The 25,101-nt window shown below is 37.6% G+C and overlaps 1 protein-coding gene across 5 annotated transcripts in view; it reads left to right on the top strand.

Moving 5' to 3' along the window:
- Positions 1-25,101, top strand: part of LOC100744997 (1-phosphatidylinositol 4,5-bisphosphate phosphodiesterase epsilon-1) — a 128,171-nt gene that overhangs the window by 87,354 nt on the left and 15,716 nt on the right. For all 5 annotated transcript variants that reach the window (XM_012394014.3, XM_024372367.2, XM_012394013.3 and 2 more), the window contains 5 exons: positions 81-409; positions 1,229-1,374; positions 3,761-3,956; positions 19,987-20,211; positions 22,172-22,399. In XM_012394014.3, the coding sequence (XP_012249437.1) occupies positions 1,352-1,374; positions 3,761-3,956; positions 19,987-20,211; positions 22,172-22,399 (672 nt within the window). In that variant the 5' untranslated portion in view covers positions 81-409; positions 1,229-1,351. The remainder of the gene's footprint in view (positions 1-80; positions 410-1,228; positions 1,375-3,760; positions 3,957-19,986; positions 20,212-22,171; positions 22,400-25,101) is intronic.

Genomic DNA, 25,101 nt, shown 5'->3' with positions numbered 1-25,101 from the left:
AAAACTCGAAGCGAATCTGCTTGTATAACATTTTATACGGAGGAATATTAATGCGAACGTATTATACGATGTTCGAACAGAGCTGGAGAAGCGGCCGCAGCCGCAGCCGCCTCGGAGCTCTGAGGAGCTGGAGGATCTGCACAAGCTGCTGCACTTCCCCGAGGAGGTGGCGCTCAGGTTGACGGAGACCGAATACCAGCTGTTCTACCAGATACCACCGGAAGAGTACCTCAGGCACGTGGCACAAGATCAGAACACGAAATCACCTGCCAGGCCACCCCCGTCGCCGAGTCGCAGCTACTGCAATCCCAGCACCACGAACAGCTCGACCCAGACCGAGGAAGAGTCTAACTGGCCTGTTTCCAACCTCTTTTCTTCCGTTCGAACGCTCATCAAACGTTTTAATGAGGTAATTTTTCGAAATATCCTTCGGAAAACTGAACGAAACGTCCAAGCGAAGAAAAGATTCGCGCAGGATCGTTTAAAGAAAGAGGAAACGAGTAAAACGCAGGAGAGAACAGGGAATCGAAAGGAATAGAATTATCAGGATAGGATTAAGACACCGGTTCGTTGAAACAAGATCGTATCGACCGCGTTCGCTGGAATAGAATTATTACGAGTTATTACGCGTCATAGATTTCCCATTCGAAGCTGTTCTCCTTCTTCGTATTCCCTATCGTCGCGTTCACCTTCTCCCGTTACGTATTACGCTTTCGGTTACGTGGACGCGTGGCCTTTCGTTCCGTTGCTACGTTCGAGCGAAAGAAATTTAATTATTTGCGATTCTCAGTGATTCGCTTTCTTTCGGCACGAACGACGACTCTGCTCGATGGCCACCGAGTGTTCGCGTACAACAGCGCGTTAATCGAAGTCGGTAACCGTGAAGCGCTTGCCAATTATTTGTTTAGTTTCATTTATCTAGGTATCGCGATGAGAAAATAGACAGATCGTTGTTATACGTACATATATTCGACATAGATATTGTACATAATGTATATAGATATACGCTACTGCTCTATCTGTTTATCAAGTGTATTATGAAGATTCTTGAAAACTTTGTAAAAACGTAGAATTCATAATTTACGTCAAACGTAGAATCCCCATTAAGACTAGATGTCCTGTGATTTTGCGAGTCGGCGTGTAAGGAAACGTTCGTAACGAACAAAGTTAACGATCGTATCAAGTACGTTCGGTAACTCGCATAATTATCGATATTTTGGAACTTTAGGTAAACTCATGGGTTACTCACGCGGTCGCAAGTGGCGCAACGTTGGAAGAAAGGCAGGCGGTATTGTCCTGTCTCCTACGAGTAGCTCAGACCTGTTGGAATACCGGAAACTTTAACTCAGCCATGGAAATTGTCGCCGGTCTCAAGTAAGTTATCCGTACATCTCTTGTTCTCTGTTTCTCCTCCTTCGGTTGTGAAACGTAAGCGCATAGTAGACGAATGTAATTAATTAAAGCGTACAACGCGAAACATCGACGATCACGACGTTCGCCGAAGCTTCGATTTCCCACGTATTGGAATAAAATCAAGTTATGGTCGAAACATAACGCGAGAATTTACGTCGTTTATTTTTCTTTCCAACTTCGTTCTTCGATTTGATATAAGCTAATTAGCTTAACTTCAAATTTGATTTCACCTAATTCGAAGTCATTTCTGGAAACTTCGTAACGCCGTAGCAGCGAGCAAGACGCGTCCAGCTTCGATAAGCCTTCGTATCGATTAACCCCGGTCTATTGAAATAATAGGCGTCCCGAAGGCACCCTATAATCCTTGGTCTTAGCAACTCGAGTAAAACGCTATTTAAACTTACGTTTTAAGCGTTAATCGCTATCCCAGCAGAAAGCTGCTTTAGCTCAAGATTGGCAAAACTTGTCGGTCTCCTCTGGTTCAACGATATCGATTTACAAAGTTTTTAATATTCTCCTTAACCTTTGCTCGATTCGCGAAAACGAGACTCCACTCGCCATTGTATCAAAGATTCTGACAAAGTTTCGTCGACCTTGGAAAACCTCTTCGGCTAACGTTTCACTCGCGACGATACACGTCCTTTTTGTAAAATTCCCTGGTTCGTCCTTCTTTTCGTAAACTTTGATTCGTCGTTGATAGTCCGCTGTTTCGTCTTTCCACCTTCGAAGATCCTTCCTTCGGTCTTACGCGATGTCGGAATACTTTCGCATATGGCATTCGAACTCGCGCGACTGTAAATGGACTTTCTCCTTTCTCGATACTTCTTTCCACTTTATTTTTCTATCGTCTTTGCGTCTACTATTTTGTCTCTTTCCTCGCTTCTATTCGAAATCAAACGGACTCTTGTCCGATGTGTTATTCTTACTTCTCAGTCGGCGTAGATATTGGTATGATGCTTAATCCGCGAATTTATCGTCACGTATAAATCGAAGTTAGGGAAACGTTGAGAAATCTATTTATTATCTACGTTTCGCAAAAGTAACGTAAAAATTTGTGGTTTCGATAGAGAAACGTAAACTGCCCTCTCATCCTAGAAAATGCGTATTCTGCGTGAAAGCAATTACGAGAAGAAACTATATTCGCGTTAAAAAAAATTTGCATATTTTACACGAGGCATATGTATTTTTCAAGGAAAAACAGAGAAGGTTTTATCATTTATAGAAATAAATTTTTGCCATTATTCGTAGCGAATACGTTTGTAATTATCGTGTACGACCGAAGGCTTTCGGTTATTTGGGAAATGAGAATCGATTCATAACCGGCACGACGATGGTCAGTTCGTTACGTAGACAATAGACGCTATGGTAAAGTGCACGAGACGTTAAAAAAATAAAAGAAGAATGGTACATGTTGTGAAATACGGCGCTTCGTTTAAAAGCTAGTAGCAATAGTAGTGCTTGAGTTTGATGTACAAGAGTACTTGTATATATATATGATGCCTCACGGCGAATATTTACAGAACTGTCGTAAAAACAAACACCGTTGAAATCTCATAGACGCTATCTTACGGTTATATTCATGTTGAAAAATGTAAAATACGAAACGCGTGTGTATATAGCTACGTACACGTTCGAAGCAACTTTTTAATTAAATTACTTGCTACTAGTTTGCTTTGTTGGTCGAACGAAACGTCAGGACAAAGGTGAGTTATAAGTTAACGAGACGAGGAAAAAATGAAAAAGTATCGTTACATCAGCGACGACATAGCGCAAAGAATTAAATCATTGCCAGATGCACGTAAATTCAGCTACGACTTTCTCCCGTTGTCAAAAATCTCGAGCTTTAATACAAATTTATAACCAAAGGGACAAGCTGTGCCATCGAATCGTGCTCTCGTGGTCGCTTTGAAAGAGCGAATGAAAAAATAAACTAGCTTTTATTGGCGACATCGTAAAGCCACCAACCTTCGTAACCGCGAACGAAAAGAAGATAAAAGCTGCTGCTGCTGCTGCTGCTCGACCATCGTCCTAGACACCACCATTGTCCTCGATGCGGTCGTATACTTATAATTTACCTCGCGTTATATGCTCGCACTTGAGTTTTACTTTCGGAAACTATGCGATTAAGCGAATAATTGAAATTTTAGTAGATAGACCGCCTACTACGTCGCGAAACTCGCGCGATACTCGATGAAAACTCTCGAAAGGCGATATCAGCGATCGACTGTTATACAGGGTATGCAGGCTTTTCCTCTCTTTTTGTCTGCTTCCGTATCTATATATTTATAAACGGATTGTACGTATCTGATTTCAGTTTTATAATGGAACACGAAACGCTTTCTTACAGGTGCCACAAGCTAAAGCCCTTTTGGCAAAGTGTGAACGACCCAGTACCAGTTTTGGAAAATCTATCCTCCGCCCTTTTGTCTCCCGAGTATGAGCTCGCGCTTGCTCGCTCCTTGGCAATGCCAGAGTGTCCAGTGGTGCCGTTCTTTGGAGCTTTTTTGCGGGAATTGCGGGAAGTCATCGCATTCGAGTCCAAGGTAACCCATTAAATTTTATTCCTCTGTAATTACCACAAGCCGCCGAGCAAATTGCTGCTGCCACCATGAAAAGGACGAGAGACGAGACGGACCTTGAAACTTTTGCATAAAACGTTACGCTAATTCTAACGATAAAGTGGAGTTTCGAAGCCAAGACAGAGCCTCGTTCGGCTCCTATTATATCGCGTCATACGCTGCTACCTTCGCGAATTAAGCTTTGCGCTAACCATCGATTTAAGTCCGATGACCCGTACATATACGTTACTTGCTCTCGCACAGCTTCCGCAAAAATAAGCTCGCTCGTTCTCTTTGCGCGTCGTTGTACGACGAGAAAGAAGGTGTAACTGGTACGCGTTGATCGAAAGGTTCGTGGATTCCTAAGTATCGAAGTATATCCGAATATCGAAATGTATTACGAACATTTCCAATAAAAATTGCGATATAGATCGGTATACATCGGGATAAAATTTCTAGTTTATTTGTTATTTGCTTCGTCGGATTACAAATTTTCCAACCTAGTGCTTTGTAACAGATATTTCCGTCTCCACGGTATAATTCCTCTATTTCCGTTCTATTTCGAGAACTTACGCAGCAATAAAGATTTCTGATTACATAATCGAGCTTTGTGCTTCGATTAGAAGAGATAATTGCATATGTGCCGTACGTGTTTCATTTGCTTTCTATTAATAAGTTTCCCCTTGGAAAATTCGGTGAAGGAAGTTTTTCACTCGTATGGATATAAACTAGGATCTCGGCACGATCGGATATTAACGAACCACTTGAGTTCGTTTCGCGTAAACACGGAAACCGAAAGAGCAAAATAGAAAATTCGCGAAAATCTGTCGCGTGTACAACACGGCTGAAACGATGGAGAGATAAAAATAGAAGGAAATAACGAAAATTAGGAGGAATATCGTGGTTCGAAAATTTCGAAGGTTTCGTTTTTCCATCGATTACCTTGACGCCAATTAAACGATCGAGGTCACCGGTGAGTGTCTTTCCTTTAATATCTTTAACATCGGAAATAGGTATCGCCCACAAAATATAAATACCGAAATAGACAACAGAGTGAGCAAATTTTTCATTCGAATGCGTTTTTCCGATATTCGATATCTGACCTACATTTAAAAACACGGAAAGCGCGTTCGCTCGGTAATTGTCGGATTTTGCACTTTATAAAATCTATCGCGTAAGGCACATATGCAATACACGTACGTGCGATTCTGCTTCATATATAATATAAAAAGTAAAATGTTGTAACATTTTTAACGCGAGTAAATAAAGAAACGATATTGTTATTTTGTAAGGAAATACGAACGTACAATGCGTTTTGATGTGCTTTTAGTACAACGAACGGTACGGTATAAGTTTGGACGACATACCAAAAAATACGATTGCGGTGAACTTTTAGCAAACAATTTCTAGATTTATACCAGCCAAAGGACTACTCGTCAAAGAAGACCGCTCGTCTCGAACAAATCAAATATCTTAAGCCAAATTACGCACAAAGAAAGTACTTGCGAGTAAAAACGATGTCTGGCCAAAGCAATATTCGACATTGCTATAAGTGGTTTTTAATCAAATTCGTACGCGTGCCCCGATCGAAACTTGACTCGCTCGATGAGAAAATCCGATCTTCGAGTATCTTTCTGACTTATCCTTTTCGTGTGCAACGAAAAAAGGTCTTTAAATCCCAATACATTTTCCCAAACAGATGAGTATCGGCGCAATATCGATTCAGCACCGATCCAATAGCAGTTCGCTATTGGTTCTAGCTCGATTCTGTTCCAATTGAAACTCAGTTCCATCTCAGTTCCGATTCGGTTCCAGATCAAACTGTGTTTCAGCCTAAATCAATTCTAAGCTCGATATCACGCGATATCTGTATTCAGCCAAATTGTATAGTCTTCCGAGGCATTTATCTTCGGATATATCTTTCGGCCATATAATTCCGATACGCGGTAAAACGCTCTGTTCCAAGCGATTTGTGTCGCGTTTCTGAAAGCCGATGATTTCTTAACGATTTTGTCGCATCGAGGTAGATAACGAACGTCGATGTGCCGGATCGGTCACCGTTTTCCTATCATACTTGTTCGAACGCGTCGAACGACGCAAGTACGCGAAAAGAAAAGAGACGAACTGTGAGATCGGATGATTTCACGGCGAACTTACACGTACGATTTGGCATCTGGCCAAGCAAGTTCCTCGATAAAATCCGTACATCCCCCGACCTCCGCCGAAAGCGTCGAACCATGGAATACGAGCAGCGAACGAGGCCAAAGGTTGCCCGGAGATACCACAGAGCTACTCAAATTACCAACCCTTTCCTTTCGTTTGACCACTTTAAAGCAAGAAACACCGATATGAGCTACTAGCGTCTAAAGCAAAGACCGCGTGCGTGATCGATTCTCCACCGTCTCTTTGCGATATTCCTTGAATTCTCGCTCGACGATTCAACGATGATTATCAGAAAAGAAAGCGAAAGTGCCGGCTGAAATATCGTAATATCCCGTTCACGCGCGATTTATTTTAACGCGTGATTTAGCTTGTTTCGTTTAAACGTTGGTTTATCGATCTTACCGCGAATAATAATTTTCTATTCGTATTTTACAGCTAGTCTGATCTATCCGTCTACCTGGTTAGCTAACGATCTGTCTCTTTCTATTTCTCTGTCTCTTTACGTAGAATACGGTAAAATTAAATTACAGACAATTAGAATAGGGTGCTTTGTCACATTCCTACAGTATCGTATATACGCAATATCGGATTTTCTTTTTATTTGATAATTTATAACACGCTAAAACTAATCGCGAGTTAACGTTAATCACGATATTACGCATAATCGTGAAAATATCGAACGGTTTGAGTTCCGAAATACATCAAAAGCAATAAAACATATTATTATCTACCGATACGTTCTTCTCGTTTAAAACGAAATTGATAATCGATAAAAAAAAAAGTTATTATCGTTTTCCCCGTTTCGCTTCAATTTGATGCCTGTGAATTGGTTTTTCGCGCTAAAGCTCTCCGATCGTTTATAAATAAAATATGACGGTTACTCCGAAATATAAAATAGTTAATAACAATGATATATATTGGCTGAATGAAATATCGCGAGTTTGGAATGAATTGGCAGGAGTAACGGCGAGGAATAAAAATAAAAATGCGTCGTTAAACGCATTTCGTTCTCGTGCGGTCAGGTTATTCGGAATCGCTGCAACGAAATCCAGCACGCCTCAACCATAAAGTCTTCGATGTACGAATAATTCTAGCATATAATTGCCGTGCAGCAAAGTATTCATCCGTAACTGCAAATCTACCAGCAAATTGGCTCATAGGCGGTGATAATTCGATCAAGCCACAAGAAATTCAGCGAACAATCGCGTATGATGTACGATAAACGATTGGACGATTTAAAAATATCCGAATAATCCTTGGAACGCGCGCTAAAAATACTCTTAAAAATACGTTACGAGTGACATATTCGTTAATCATTACTATTTATTTATTAACCGTTACTATACATTACAGCTGCGTTGTCGACGCGACCGTATTAGTTTAGAACCAATTACACGCTTCGTATTTTAACCTATTAATTTCGTTTCCGAGTAACGAGTGTCTGTTCGTTCTACTTATCAACGGTGACGCTCAAGGTGCCACGACGTGCATAGATAACTTTTACGTATAAGTAATTTCCGATTAGTTCTTATATTTGTAAATAATCGTGTCGTGAATTACATACGTTATAATCGTACTTTACGCTTTCTCGTACGTTGGCAAAGAAAGAAAAAAGTTCGCTGTACGTATTTTAATTGTGTCGGTTCTGAGTGTTAAGCTTACGCGCAAACGATTTATTGCGGAACAAAAGTTAAAGCGAATAGAACGAAACGTTCAACGTAGAATGTTGATTTTTCTAAAGATACGAGTTCCACAAATGAAATTTAGGGAAGAAAATCCACGAATCAACTAGACACAGTTACAATGATATATATCAGTCGTCCTAGAAACAGAAGATTCCAGTTTAAATTTAGATCGAGCAACACGATTAGCAAATTCTTCTCTTTCCGTTCTTCGTTAATTACGTCTTTAAAAGTCTGTCGTTGTATATTTCCGTCTCGACGATTTAACGAACGACATCGAGTTAAACGATACAGTAAGCAATAACGATAACGATAATAAACAAATAAGATTTATTTTACACGAACGATCGAACGTAATTTATAGAAAATTTTTAATTGCCTCCGTGGCCCCTATATTTATGTACGACGTATGCGTAATTACGCGACTTTTTAATTAACCGTACAAGTTTCGGTTCCATCGGAATCGTTGAAAGACGAACGAGAACTACCGAATCTTAACTGTGTGTGAGCGTAAACCAATCTTAGGTATCTTGTGTGTCAAAGAACCGTTCAAGGGAAGTCTTACAAACGACCGAGCAATACCAGGGATATTACTTTGACTCTATTGTGGGGCTCTTGGTCCTTTTCGTGAGTTGATTGAAAGGAGGCGACATAACGGTCTTTATACTGTACGGTTTCATTCGTTTGGCGAAAGTATTTGGAAAGCTCAGAGGTTGCTGCGCGATGATCGGAATAACAGAGTAAACGAAAAGATCCAGGAATTTCCGTATTATTATCCATCGATGCTGTTTCTAATTATACGATATAGTTCGATGCTTTAATTCCAGGCATTTTCAAGATCAAATTTAATCATATCTTAATTATCTCGAATTTAATTATATCCAATTATAAATCTCAGAAACATATCTTTTCGTTATTTTTCCACCGTACTCTTGTACGATAATTTTCATAGGTCAACGTTGTCACAGATAAAAGGCAAGTTCGCGGAATTCGACGAGCATCGATCGCTTATTAAAGTATTTAATATTCGTACGTTTGTGTGCAATGCCCCTTACGTTTTTAATTCGTGCCTTAATTATCGGATTTTGCACAAATATGAAGCTGAATTTCTATTGTGATTGTATCTGTTACGAGGATGAAATAATGGAGAAAGAGAAAAAAGGGAAGAGGGAAGAGGAAACGTATAGCGATAAGGTTAGGGGTTTCTATCGGCCTCCAGCAGCAACGATGGTTGTAGGCCGGCGGAAACTACTTGCTCTTGTCGCTAATGATCGTCGGTTTGAAAGATCCAGAACATGGTTTAGTCTCACGGCTTCTTTGAATATTTTAACAAACGATATTCGCATAATTAAGCGTGACTTGTATCCTACTATTTTTACGTATTTTACTAATGTCTACGCCATCTTTGTCGAACGCCCTAGTAACTAAACGATAATTGTTTATTTATAAGAAAATATAAAGTGAAATTATTATACCGTTATTATATCGCGTCATCTAATTCTGTAATTTCGTATATGTATATCTATACTGTAATTTATTTTCATAAATAAAGTGTTTTGAGAAGATATCACAACTGTACGTTTATATGCGTTAAGCACGAGCTATCTATATTTATAGATTTATGCGTATGATTATTTAGAATGGATTTATGCAGCCGATTTATCTTGCATAAGGAATAGAAGCTGTACTTTGGTACATGATAAAAGAAAGAGAGAAAGGAGAGTTAGATAATAAAGTATTAATCGAAGTCACGAGGAAAAATATTCGAATGTGTCATAAATTGATAACTTATTGTCAGGCAACGTTGCCTGACAATATTCGGTAAAAGATCTATATAGAAATATAACAGATAACGCGATTAAACGATAAGCGAAACAGAGGTCTACTATCGTTAATTATAATATCGATAAGGAAAGTAACGCAAGCGATAATTTGCGAGCAAACGATTATAACGATATGCCAGATGATACCGTAAAAATTTCGTACGTTAAGAACTCTACTTACCAGTCGAAATTTATTTTTAGAAGGAACATTATCCAATTGGAGAACTCGATAAAAACCGAGTTTATCCAGGGCGTAGTTAATTTTCTACGTGTAATCTTATTGACTACCATTATATTATTATTTATCCGAGGTAAATTAAGAATTAAAATAAAAAAGTATTTAATTTCTCGCGCTTTGTCGAAATACTGTAAGTTTAAAATAAACAAATACAATATGGATTCTTTTGCTATTTTATATACAAACATTTAACGGGAAAACGTAAAAGTCTTCGTTGTACGTAAAAGGTTTACGCGGTTCTTATTTTGACTTGCATTTTGTAATATATGGTATAAATACGTAAAGATTGTTTACGCGATTGAGTCAACGACGTACATGCATTTTATACAGAGGTATTTTCCATCAACAAAGTTTTATAATAATATACATATGTATAGGAAGCATAATACGATGGATTGATTTCATCATTCCATTTTCTGTCTACGTACAAAGCTTCGTCAAAATGGAAATTTTCGGATTTTACCTGCCAGTGAAATGCACGTGCTCTCGCAGGATTTTCGAATTCAATTTCCTCGGAGACAAAGCTTCGTATTAAAAACTTTTGCCTGACATTTTCCATTTATTTTTGCATACGAAATCACTTCACTTTGTATAATGATACGAGGAAGCACGAAAATGTAAAAATAACAACTGCCTTATGAACGATAACTACGTATTCGCAACCGGTAATTTCACCGGTGAAACGTTGTTGTACAATAGAAATGTGCAAGGTTGCACATACGCAAAATTCTACTTTACCAAATTATTGCTTAACCGAGTGATAAACATATTGGCTTTTCGAACAGCTGATCTTACATTTTAGCGTATTGAATTTTAGTGCGTGTGTATCGAAGAGAAAAAGCAAATGCCAGCGAGATAGTTTCACTGAAAGGATAAGTAACGAATACAGCGATACGAACGTAACTATATTTGGCCGTCTTAGCCAGCATCCATTACACATTTTATTTCGATTAATTTGAAATTTTTATCTCGAGTTGTGTTATTCGTACTTGTACGAGTTTCTAACTGGGCTCGAATATCACCCTTTTTATAGAACGCTTATTAATAAGTTACAAGCTAACGACGATAATAAATAGTATCTAAAAGCAAAAAAGCCAGTAAAGCGATTAAAATTAGTTATAATCCCGTAAAATTAGTAAAACCATTACGAAGAGTATGAAACTCTAATAAATATCTGGAATGTCTTAGAAAAAACACTAAAACGTAGCTTAATGTGTATAACGTGCACTTAGTTGGTGCTTTTCCCGTACGTGGTAGATTATGAGAATTTGCGAGAAAAGTAAAAGTTTCGTTATTTTTAACACGCGATGTGATAGATCTGAATAGATATTTTAAATGTCACAGTTTTTGTATGATTTTTAGATAGATAGCTATAATTTTTTAATTTATACGAAAATAGTTGTTGACACGAGTTCTACAAATTGCAACAATATCTATTTTTCGTGTACCGCTATATTACGTCAAATACTTGAAAATGAACGATTATAAATCGATATCAAATATTAATTCAATTCTCAAACGCTGCGAGCAAACTCATTTATGCCGAATCCTCAGATTTTTACGATCTTAGAATTCCAAAAAAATGTGAACAAATTCTAGGATACCCGTCGAGGCCTTTGCTACATCATACGGCCGTCCGTTAAATCAAATGTTTGAAACTTTTTTCAATAAAAATAAAAGTTCGGAGAAAAGTCTGTGAAAATTCCCAGCTTCGCTCGAATCGTCAACAACGACCCAGTTCACCTACGGATATACTCTGTTTCGAAAAACTTATTATACGAGATTTTAGAGTTACGAATTCGTCGAATTTTTCGTTGGAGAAATATATAAAATGTTCGGAAAATTTATTATACGATTATTCGAGAACAGGGAAAAATAACAAGGCGAAGAAACGGTAACAGGCTAGCGAAGTATAGCTGACGAGATTGTCGGATCTTTCATCGCAGAAATGAAAAAATATGAAAAACGTAATTCGTTTAATTTACGATGGTTCATAAAGGATATCGGAAATCTTGATACGCTGACTTTATTTCCAAGTACGCGAACGCATCGAGCAATAACTCGTGAAATTAAGTACGTATCGTTTAAAAGATGATAAACCCGACATAACCGACTGCTTCGTATAACCAATAGGCAAGAATTTCTCAAACTCCGTGCAAATACGCCGGTTGCGCGATATTATGATTCGCATACTACATAAATACGAGTGAAACGACTCGATAGCCGCATGTACATAAGGTACATGCATGTACACACGACGAATGCCGAAAGCTCGTAGCACTCTTTGCGTGAAAGTGATTTAGCAAGATTTCGCTGGCGCCGTGCACGAAGCCGTAAAGTGGTTAAACGCAACGCTGATAATTTCGTCTAACGATAAAAACCTTCCCATTTTACGTTAGAACGATGACTGGGGCTCTTTCGATCCGTGTACGGTGGAAATTTCTTTTTTTGTTTTTTGTTATTATTTAATTTGTACTTTACAATTGGTCCAGTTGGACATTCGATCGATTTTTCTAGTTTGATCGCCAAATAAGTTTGACTATATTATTTCTTCGGTGAGGTCAGTGGGGTGTTTCCTTTTTAGTCTTCTTTCTACGAGAGTACGGTGGAAACGTGCGTATCTTTTGACAGTTGGACGTACCGTCTAATTCGAACCACTGCCATGTTCGTAATGTTCTTTTTCTTAGGTCTAGCGAAATAAAGCTCGGTCACGGCACACTCGCTATTACGAGGACGTAGACCTCTTTCGTGAGCGAGCGATTCTTTTTCCCCGGTGTAGGTAAGAAAAATGACTGAAACGTTTTAGAAAAGACCTTCGGAAGGAGATGGTGACGCGCGTGATCGTGACGTTTAGGTTCGTCTCGAGCTACGACTAATCGTCAGCTATCGAACTCGAGAACAGATTGTGTCGTAATAGATCGTATTAAAGAGAAATAATATTATCGACTCTGACGATAGCAAGAACTAGGATTGGCGGAGATTGTTTCTTACAGGATACAAATATACGAGTAATACAAATTTAATACAAATACTATCGTTGCATTCTCGTAGCTACATTTACGTACTAATTGTAAGTTGAAACCACTGGACCACCGTAATCGTGCAAACCCAAAATGATATATCGCTTTTAATAACTAATAATTAACGAGAGTATATTACAAGTGTCTCCGTGTTCTAAAATACCAATATACATGTCGCCCTCTATAGTCGCGTAATTACATTTATTACGCATTACTTATCGTTATTACGTATTATTACATCTATCGAAATTATTATAAAGTTTCCGTACTACTGTAATAAAAATAATTTGCGGGACATTACAACGTCTGAAACGGCTATATATCCGTTACGCGATCTTTTATGACATAACATTTTAATTTAAACGTGTAAGCTGGAATATGAACGAAGCTTCGTAAACGTTGAAAATTCTGATTATGTAAATATTAAAAATGGTTTTAAAAAGGGACGAAAGGAAAAGTAAGATATTCTTTTGCTTAAAACAATTTTTTAATCGATTCGTAATAATTTTGAATTAGCGAAAATATCGTTCGATATACTTTCACCGATGTAAAATAAAATTATACCTTTATTAAAAAAAACTCTGTACTCTTAGATGTAAGGAAGTCTGTAAAGGCATGTTTTACCACAGTTTCATTACTGAACTTTTCTTCGATTAAAAAGTACTTGGGAAATTAATAGCCCTGTCGTCATAAACCACCTATACAAAAGTGAACTTTTTTGATTTTCACGAGAAGAGACTCGGCACTACACACCAAGCGCTGTACTATACGTATCTCAATTTGAATGCAAATTTATTCTTTTTTTTTTCTTTTTTCTAATTTTTTTCTCAGTATCTCGAAATTATTCCAAGGTGGACGTCTAATTTTTGTGGTATAGTATTTTTACGTCTATTCTCCGTAGATTAAGGTTGATAAATAGAGTCGTGGTCATCGTGTAATTAATCATTATGGATAACTCGCTTCGGTTAGTCACGCGAGACTCGTATTTTGTGATCTCTACTATTGTACGTATATTCGTCTGGAAAATTCGTAACGATATTACGAATAGAATATTACGAACACTTTTCGTATGTAATCTTAAACGATTATGTTAAACGATTATGTTTAAACTGTAAGCTTAAACTGTAAGCTTTATCTTAGAAGATTCGACAATTTCCAGTATCCGTATCGATCCTTCCCTTGCGAAACTTCGTTGTTTCTAAAGATAGTCAGTTTAGTTCTGATCACCAACCGAATTAGTCTTAGAACACCGAGCGAACAAGTCTTGTTCCAGATTACGATGGAACCGGTGGAACAACAATAACCAGTGTGACTAGAGTTTAACAAGCGTCTGTTGTAGTCGATATTCCCAAGTTATGCAGCGAGATTTTCTTTAGATCTCGTAAAACGAATATTTCTCGCTGTTATCTAACCTTGCGAAATAACAGAAGATGACACAATCTACGATTTTGTTGCAAAACAGTTGTCAAAACGTCGATCGTATTGTAATTGGCGATTACCGAATAAGATGTCATTCGATGTTAATCAAAATTACGTAATGTTCTACGTACACAGATACGATGGTAAACTCTCAACTTTGATAAATAGTAAAATCGCTGGTACAATTGCGATTATACGCGTAACGAGTCTCTTATCGATATCAACTTTCAATTTTATACAACCCCGCGCCGTTGGATATCGTGGGGAACCCTTTGATAAAAATGTTATGAATTTTGTACGCGTTATAAGTTATGTAATAATTAATTTCAAACTCGTTACGCGGAAGAGAAATAAAAATAGAAAAGAAAAAAGTAACGCTATGACGCGTAAAAGATCTATGATGTATTAGAATTCTCGTAGCGGGAGAATAATTTAATAAAAAGGGAATATAGATTGCTGTTTCGAATATATTACAAAATACGTAAATAAAATGACTCGCTCTAGATGAAATATAAAGTTTGTTAGCATAAAAATTAATTTAGCAGGTGACAACTTTTTCACAGTGTTAGGGAAAGTTTCGTTTATCTTAACAAGATACGTACATATATTTTCTTATTGTTACGTAAACATCGTAAAATTGATCGTGACAGCAACCAAGCCCAAGATGCTGGATTTTCAGTTTCAACGGCCTTAATTCTTTCGACAAAGAGGTTTGTCACCTCGGAACGGTGCCGAGCAAAAGCTGTAAATCTAAAGGGTCTAGTAGCAGTTAGCAGATATTTCAAGAACACGAAGTATACGTTCCATAATGCTGCTGACAATTTCCAGCCTTGTTAAGGTTTTTGTCGATAACGTTCGATCACGTTGTTTACCGTGCTTTAATTTCTTTTCTGCTTTTTCTTTGCTTCCTTTTTCTTCGTATCTTTATGCTTGCAAAAAAATATTTTTTTTTTATTTAGATGTAAATTTCAGACACGTTTTTACGGTATACTTCTAGTCGTATCGATATTCGATGTTACGCTTCGACGCATAAACATCTTGCAAATATTACGAGCTTTCCAGAAGGATTTCATCGCATAGAATAGTATCCTATGCGACCGAGCTAATTTCAGAAACTCGTATTACATTTACTCGTGGTATTTTTCGACTCTTACGCCATAAGAAATTCGTAGAATACGTTTTCGAGCAAAATCGCCTGCTTCTCGAGTCGAACACGATTCCATTACTTTTCCAAAATAAGTTTGAAATTGCAGACGTCATTCCCATACAATCTAGGTGAAGCTACTTTTAAGGTTTCCGCGATATCTTCTTCTACTTCGTGAGAACCTTCATTTTACTGCCGCTACTACACTTATTTTACGATTATAAGAGAAAGCGAAATATAGTGAATTTAGATTTTTAATACAGAGCTCTGCTTTGTTCAATTCTTTTCTGTTTCAAATACACCGAGAATTTGTAACGCGATTACCAAAATTGAATTAATCTACAAATAAAATAGAAGAAGTAACACGTTATAAACGTAGGCATTCTCCATCACGTTATCCTAAATCGTCACGACGAGATTATTTCTCGATTGGCTCGTGAAATTCGTGAAATATCCTTTTTCTTCGTTTATATCCTTTTATTTCTGTTTGCTACGTAGTGTCCATAATACACAAACGCATCAATCACACTTCACGGTCAACCATCCTTTCGTGTATTGTAATCAATTTTCATTCTCTCGTAAATGTTTTTTTATACGACAGATGCTATCAAATATATTCGGAGTACTTCTTCTTCGGTGAGTGCAAAGGTTTGAGAATGAAATGGATTGCTTTTTTTTACAGAGGAATAGCTTCTATCGTATTACGAATAATTTATCGAGTTATCGATATGATTTTCCGTTATTTCCAATAACCGTCATCGGTCATTTTGTCAGCGATCTAAAAAGCATTTGATTTCCGTCCAAAAAATGAACGCGCGTTGATTTTTCAAACTCTCGATAGTTCAGAATTTCTTTCCATTTAAACTGTTTTACAATGCGTAAAATAAATAAATATCTGATGCATCTACGTACTGCGTATATGTGTGCGGCGAACATGGAGAACGCTTCGAAACAATACAATTCAGTTCGTAGATATCTTTTTGCGTTTGCATAGAGATGTGCCATCTGGTATTGTCGCGATTGTCAGGACGAACTTTCTGCGATTGGTCAAAACCCGGTGTTTCTCTTCGATCATTGTCGATAGTTCGTCTAACGCTCGATCGAGTTTGCATTATTCTAGTGAATTATCGTAATCACCTTGTCACTGTTGAGGCTGATAGTCTATGACAGGCCCTTAACGTTTCAACGGTTAAAATACGATCAACAGCATCTTGTACAGTCGAATCAATCGTCGTACGAGATTCCAAATGTTATAGAAAAATTTGACTATTCTGTCCAATGTAAAAATTGTAAAATTGTAAAAGAGATATCTTTAACCTACGACTATTAAATTATCAACTTACTCGTATTATCGGTTAATAAATTATTGCGCAAAAGGGCCAGAAAGAGTCGCGGTATTTATTGAAATTAGTAATAAAATCTCGTCGAAAGAATCTTTTTTTGCAATAGGCTTTTTTAACTCTACTCGTGTATATTTGGAACGTTGTAGTTGCGCAAAGTTTGGCAATGTTCATCGTTCAGTGCAAATAAATATTCACGAAGTAAAATTACAACAAAACGTTTAATATCAAAGAATTTCTATGAAAACTGTATCTACGATTCATCGATTTTGCAATGGACGAAACGAAAACGCGTTACGTTGAAATAAAATTCAGGGAGCTTTTAATTTGTGACGGCACTCGACACTGCAAATACCACCGCTCGACATTAACTAGCGTCGGACGACGGCAGCGCAGTGGTTAACGCCTTAGGTTACGAACGTTCGGGATCACGGGTTCAAATCTCGGCACCCGTGGTCCGATTTTTCTTCCACGATTCTCAAATAAGAAGAAAATACAGCAGTACCCCCGCAGCAGAACCTATCCGGGCCTCTACGGCCAGCGGAGCACTACAGCCAGCAACTGCGATTATCACGACGATATTCTCCGCCTCAAATTGGTGACCCCGACGTGATCTTCAGTGAAAAGAAGGTGATCGCGTTATAGTGCCAAGTTATAGTGAAACTTCGATTATCGCGATTCCCAGCGCACGGTCGAAATGGCAAACAATAACAAAACATTTACGGCCAGTCGAGTAGTCCGCGTGCCCCCAATAATGCCCGTCCCAGAAGATATAGTGCTGTGCTGTGGTTTTCCTTACTGGAAAGACAGCTCACGGCCGCGGGCCTCACGGACGATGAAGAAAAATCCACCGCCCTCCTGGATGATGATGTCTCGAGCCTCGGTACTTGGAGCGAATCGAGGACATAGCTATGAGATTTTGAACCCGAACGTTCGTAACCTAAGGCGCGCGCTAACCACTGCGCTGCCGTCGTCCGACACTAGTTAGTGTCGAGTGGTGAGTGGTATTTGTGCCGTCGAGTGTCGCCACAAATTCAAAATAGAACAGGCACTAAATATGTATTTTATCGGTTTCTGGCTAGAACGCAAATCGTACGTGTTTTAGACCTTTGTATCGTTTTTACGTAAAAAAATGTCAATCCTCCGATTACGTTACCCAAATCCATACATTAAGAAAAACGACGATAGCGCTTGCACGACGGTTCGTTGAAATTCTGTTAAAATTGCTCCCGAAGAGAATTCGCCACGCTATTCGTTCAACAAATACCTTTGCCGATATTCAAAGTGCAAACGGCCATAGGAAGGCGCTGTCTCCTACTAATAGAACAGTGCACTTTAATGGGTCAAATTGATGAAATTTTGATGGACATTTGGCACACGATATCTACAGGTGTAACTATGCAAAAATAACGCTCTTGAATTACCGCGAAGATATTATTAATCCATATAGATTTACAGCTTCAAACAGTTGCACACCGAATTAAAAATAACTAACATACATAATAAATTCCTGCCTCGTGTCGATTAGCGTGTCTGTTATTCCACGCAAGATTTTTCAATTTAACGATGCCTTGTACTATTTCGAGTAGTTGCGAATTTTCAGTTTAGGAACGACGTGTAAAGTAGGAAGGAAATATAAATTTTAGATATCATACACATAAGTATAAAATATCATAGTACGCAACGGATTAACGTTGATATACCCGATATATATAAAATAAAATTTTTGATCTAAAGAATAGTTCGACGTCGATTTAAAAGAAAACTTTTATTAATTGATTCGTTATCCTCTAATATTTAGTGATAAAAGAAACACGCTCAAACGCTCATACTTGATATCATGCAGAAGTAAATTGAAACGAATATTACGTAATTACTAAAATCGATAAGATTCGTGCGAATATATTCGTGTTTATAATTTGAAGATTACCTTTTTTTCTACTACTTTCTATTACTTATTACTCGGACCAACCATTTGCATTGTTTGGCTGAACATAAAAATCCAAATTTTATACTCGTTTTTTCTAAAATGTCTTTATTCGATAAAAATGTAATATATAGAATGTGGCGGGCAAACAGGAAAAATATATCCACAAAGATTAATCGTTGATCTCTGAAACACCCGTTCATAACAAATTATGTACGTACCTTTACATTTTTTTTACATTTATCTATTTTTATTACAACGACTGACGTTCGTACGATTTACTAGCGACTATAGTGTAGTATAGTATAGGATAAAAAATATTATAAATAGTATCGTACAAATAAGGTAGAAATAATCGAAGACAAGAATGGAATTAGTTTCGGTTAAAGTTGATAAACGCTTACGCAGCATGGATCGTTTTTCTTTTCGCATACATCGTAAAGGATATATTTCGACGTAACGCGCGCTTTGAATTTTGAAATATTCTAAAAATAATATGCCGAGAAAAAGAAATTTTCATCTCTGTGACCTTAATCTCGAGACTTCCGAGGCTTTTGCTACAAAGTAAACCCTCGAAGAAATTCTAACCCGATCCAATCTACCCGAAACCCAATTTCCACTTAAAATCAGAATTAGATCGAACAGTGTTCTGGTGGTACTTGTCCGCCTGAGAGTGAAGCCATCGCGAGCTGCTTTACACCCGAGGGTATTTCTCGCGAATGTCCCTACGAATTACAGATTGCCGTTTAGTTTGGCTAGAAATTTCGAAATAAATACGGTTTACAAGATCGCAGATATTAAGAGGCAAAAAAACCGCTGCAAAATTCAGAACCCCTCGTAACTTAGAAACGTGCCCTTCACGATATACGTCAAAAGAAATGATCCGTTTTTTTTCGCCATAATTTCGGGTCATTTTTTCTGTATGCACGATAACAATGAGGAATGTGCAGAATCGCTTTAGTAGCGAAAGATTTATAGCTCGAGTGACCTTTGAAATCATCTAAACACCGAGTACCTCGGTTTAGATAGGAAAGCTACGTATTTCATTTTTCAAAAATATACAAGCAGCCTTGAATTTTGACAAAATCGGGCCACGAGTCGAAAATTACGCTTTGCTTAACTAACGCTATAAAATTTGATATAAATGTCCGAATGTTAAATTTTTGAATACATTAATATCTATAGTTTCGTCACGATCGTATTGACAAAAAGTATCGTAACAAGGAACCGTATAAGTAAAGAATTGATTTTCGTTTTAGTCTCAGCATGAATGCAAGGACCACGACGAGTCGCCGCGTAGCAGCAGCAAGGTTGCCGAGCCCGAAAACGTGTCATCTTCGGGGCAAACGGCAAAAATTGCTATTGATACCAGCACCGAATCGCCCACGGAATGGAATCCGAGGAATAGTTCCTTGAAAAAGCAAGAGAACGCTCCAGTCCGTGATACAAGCTCCGTTCTCGAGAAAATTGCCGAATTTCATAAGGTAAAATTCGTTTCGCGACAGTCCTTCTACGACGTTATGAAATTCTATCGTCTTTTGAAAATGTCCGATCGCAAGTACCTTGAAGGCGTTTTAATCTCCTAAAGCATTCTTTTCGAACGATCAGTAATGAACGAATCTTCTCCTTTCGATCATTTACTTTCAGCTTCATATCACAAAGCATAAACGTATTCACGCGTTTAAAAAAGATATTACGTTGTTGAAAAAATTCTATAGATATGGCTACAATTGATCGATAATAGTTTAGTGGATGTTGTTAATATACATCGCATAAAAGTAATATTTTAGAGAAAATACAGAATAAAACGCGCTAAATGTGGATGTAACTTGCGTGAAAATACTTTTTCGTTCTATAAAACTGTAGTAAAAGTTCATTGTAAGCGAACATAACGTTTATAGTTAAGGTACTGTTACGTCTCTTTTTAAGATCTCTTTCTATTACGAGCGTTGCGTTGTTCATAAAATAAATGTTCGGACGTATAATTTTTTACTTTTGCTTTATTACGGGGTATAATAAAAAAAGAAGAATCGAATCTTCTTACAACGATATCTAGTCGATCGTGGAGCGTAATACTCGTACGAAATAAGAGAATGTTAAATGTATCTTTCATAAGGCATTATAATATATAGATATAGAACGCAGGCGGATTACGATTCTATTATTTCCTCGTGTATTATCTGCTGTCCATATAAAAGTTGCGGTAGCTACTTCGACGTTCGTACGAACGAACACCGAACGCTAAACGCTTGTACGGTTATCTTCTATATTCAAACAACGAATAATTTTCTCACGAGGTATTGAAAAATAAACGTATTCCAGGTTAAGAATCGTTTCGTTAAATATTCGATCGTACTTCCGAACTTTTATTAAAAACATTCGTCAAAAAACTTTCGCAAATATTAGCTTCGCTTGTATCGGCATCGTACATATCGGTATCGTACTTATAAAATTTGTTACAATCGAAATTATGCCGTCTTCCGATCCATTTAATTGAAAGAAAACAGCTAATCGATATCTGTATCTGTAACGGTTTCGATGAAAACAACTTATTACGTAGATGTCATAATTTTTTAGGTGTGCCACTCTCCCGGTAAATCGTCGATATAATACGTACATTCTAATTGTACGGAGCAATTTATACGCGAAAATCAATATGTAATTATATTCAGGCGCGCAACGTGAACGTTTAATTAGGCACGTCGTCGTTGAAATGGAAAAGGAGGATCTGTCGGAAGTCGTCGATCGCTCGTCTTTTTCTTTCCATTGATCTGACGCGACACCTCGACATCACGTGGCGCGACATACTCGTTGATAATTGCGGCGAACTCGGTACGCCGTCTCATCCTTCTACCTTTTGTGGGAACAGGATTCCGTGAAATAAATCTCAAATTAATCGAGGCAATATCGATATTAATATATCTTTATATAGCTTTACTAGACATACACGCGCGAATAATATATTCGAAGCTGTTCTTCGGTGGTTATGAATGATCGAGAAAGCTTAAACAGGTCTCTGAAAGGAAAAGTCTACGACTATCGTAAAATAAAATCTTACGTGGAAAAATATTTCATAGCATTTTTAGTGCTATAAATTTCACGCTTCGAATGCCATTATACGTAACGCTGTTATCGATGCCCTATAAAAAGTCGAAAATGCGTATCTCTTGTATCCGATTCCAGGGACGCGAGAAATCTTGACGATAAGGAAATAATTATATTTTTTAAATCGTACATTTAGAATTATTTTGTTACTCTAGGAAAGAATTAAATCGAGGAACCAAATTTTGGTCGCGTTTCGACCGAAGAGAAGGAACAAATCTTTTCGCTTAAAAAATTATACGTTCCTTCCGTTTCACGTACGATTCGAAACACCATAAAGCTCGCGCTCGATGATATCAAAATATTTGCAAATGTTCACGAAGTTATCGTATTTTCATGTAGCACCAACATGCTCGAGGCAGAGACGCGACGACTGGCTCGCTTCATCGCACGCTCAGCATTCATACGACCGCGATCGAGCAAACCTACATGGCCGAAGAATGTGACGAGAACGACTATCATTTCGATCTCGATTCCTACAAGCCGGTACAACCGATCACATTCGACCATGGGATTGCGTTATTTCCTGTCGCTGCACCGCACTCCGGAATGGATCTGCATCTTTTGCAGGTAAACTTGCGATTTCTGTCTTAACGAACGTGTTCCGTACGACGTTCGTTTCCGTTTCTTTCCTCTTTTCACCGTATTACGTCCTTAATTTTGTTACTCGACTGTCTCGATCCTCGATCAACGTCGCAATGCGTTTTAATTGCTTGAAACGTTTGCGCGATGTTCGAGAATGCAAATATTTATCGTCGATCTATTATTTGAGAAACGCGGTGCACACTTATCTCTGCATCGTATAATTTAATCATCGATAGTTGGAAAATCAATTTGCTGAAATTAGCTAAAAATAGAAACAGTGATAATAGAACAAGCGACGGCAGTGAATTCTATTATTATATTATAAAAAGGATTATCGATCGTGTCTCTCTATTTTATCGATATCGCGTTTATCGATATAGCGACCCATACGCTGTATGAACTATCGCTAGTACATACGGTAAATATAAAATAAAATACAACGTTATATTTTACAAATGAAAAGAAAATGTTATTTATCACACAGCGTAAGGCGAAATAGAAACATTTCCGTGTAAAGTATTGCGTGAATAAAGAAAATCCGCGAGTACTATAATATAGTATTTAACGAAACGGGAATCGCTGATAACAAAAAGATATCACAACTTGAACGCGTACTTTTCGAATGAAAATGAATTTAATTTACGGTATTAAGCGCTTATTTGTTCAAAGAGAATAGAAAACGTCTACTTGGATTCGTTAAAATAAAAACGATCGCGTATTCTAAATTCCAGCTACTTATGCGCGTCACATCGCGTCATATGCATACGGATGAAACTACAGTAGGAACCTTGAAAAGAAGCGCACATAGTCGAGATGCGACCTTATCCTCGGACGATTTCCAAATATTAATATTTCAACGTCCAGCTACTTTTGTAGTTGCTGGACATGGTGCAGGCTTAAGATAAAAGACGTCGTCAGCGTAGTTTTCCCACACTTCAAAAGGATTTCAAAGGGACTAACTTTACCGTGCTACCTCAGGTATATTTCGTGAGCAAGAGAGAGAGAGAGAAAGAGAGAGAGAGAGAGAGGGAGAGAGGAAAGAAAAAGAGCGAAAGGAGTCAAAGATCGGGAAGCGAGCGAGGAAAGCAGCTAGAAATGGAAAGGATTAAAGTTGGAAGACGTCGAAAGAAGAGGTTAGAGGGGCGAAACCAGGTCACTTGTTCGTACGAAACGTCTTCGCATCAATTAGTTGCTTATAGAAATCTACTTTTTATATGTTCATAATTTGTAATATCTACGAAAAACTATTAATGGTTACTTCGAATTTTATCAATATTTTATTATTGTAGAAAGAAACAAAAGTGACAAAAACACATCTCGAAATGATCACTGCGGTACGAAGATATACCGGTTGATTCTATGTCGTGTAATTAATTTTAACAAATTCGTTACTAACATTTGCTGCGATAGAACTTTTATGGATTACGATAGAACGTTTATTAAGCAGAAAAATTTGTATTACGTAAATATAGAAGAAAAAACTAATAAAAAGTTTTATCGATCCAAGTATTAATCAAATTAAAAAAGATAAGAGAATAAGGTTAAAAAATTAATACAAAATTCTTACGTCGCATATCATTATTGCGCTGAGTTTACTCGAAAATATTTAACGACTCGATTCTAGTACGTTAACGAAATCATTTACTTATACATACGTATACACAACCATCTTGCGTCTCTTTTAGACAATAACTCTTTTATCTCCACTCATACCATCTCCGTAAAGTACCTATACGAGTTGTTTGAAAACGTGAACATTTCGTCTATTCCAGAATTACGTAAATCAATTTTCTATAACAAGCTCGAGCGTCCTGAATCCACTTTGTCGGTCACATTCCTAAATTTACATCTTCGGAATTCATCTTCATTAACATTCACTTTGTAAATCTGAACGTTATAAATAGTTGAAAATCTCATATTTCGATCATCTCGTATTTTAAGCACCTTCGATTATTCATGTTTCTAATCGCGACTCTAATGCTCCTAATTTTGCTAATTTTTCTTCCTATCTAATCGATTATCTTTCCTCTCGTATCTATACCGTCAATTCCGATAAATACTTGCATACGTCGTAATAATATTGCAAAAATTACAACGTATCAAGAAATCGGACGTACTATACTTAACAACTCGAATATCGTCTCACGAACGACATTTATTAGCGATTAAACATCATCTACTTTTCGCGTTCGTTGTACATTTTTCTACAAAATTGTACATTTTAATAGAAATTATCACCAGTTTCTATGATTAACGGGATTTCCGAATTTTACGCTCGAGTTTTACGCTCGCGTGTTTTATAAACGTCGTCGACGCGTTACTTGTTTGAAATCAACGAATCCGTGAAAACGTATCGTTGGTACGACGCGGCACGGCGACGAAAAATATAGCGGACGAGAGACTTAAATTCGAAGAGCGTAACGCCGGGCTCTACGTCGTTGTTTATGCGTCGTGAATATTCGTCGTTGACTCGTGGTCTGTTAACGCATCGTCGATTAATCTATCCGTGCTTCGACGAAGATAAATAATTTCACATACCGCGCACGCTTTTATAAATGTCCGCGTAGACTGCACTTATGGCCGACCGCATAAACGGTGTTCCAAGTGCATTAGAAGTTCCATCAGCGTTATAAACACAGGCACGATGTATGCTGGTTTTGCCGTGCGTTGCGCCGCAGTACAACTCG

Source organism: Bombus impatiens, unplaced genomic scaffold (genome assembly GCF_000188095.3).
Source record: "Bombus impatiens unplaced genomic scaffold, BIMP_2.2 scf_0064, whole genome shotgun sequence".
Lineage (NCBI taxonomy): Eukaryota > Metazoa > Arthropoda > Insecta > Hymenoptera > Apidae > Bombus > Bombus impatiens.
Note: the sequence above shows the minus strand (reverse complement) of the source record. Positions and strands in the feature narration are given on the sequence as shown.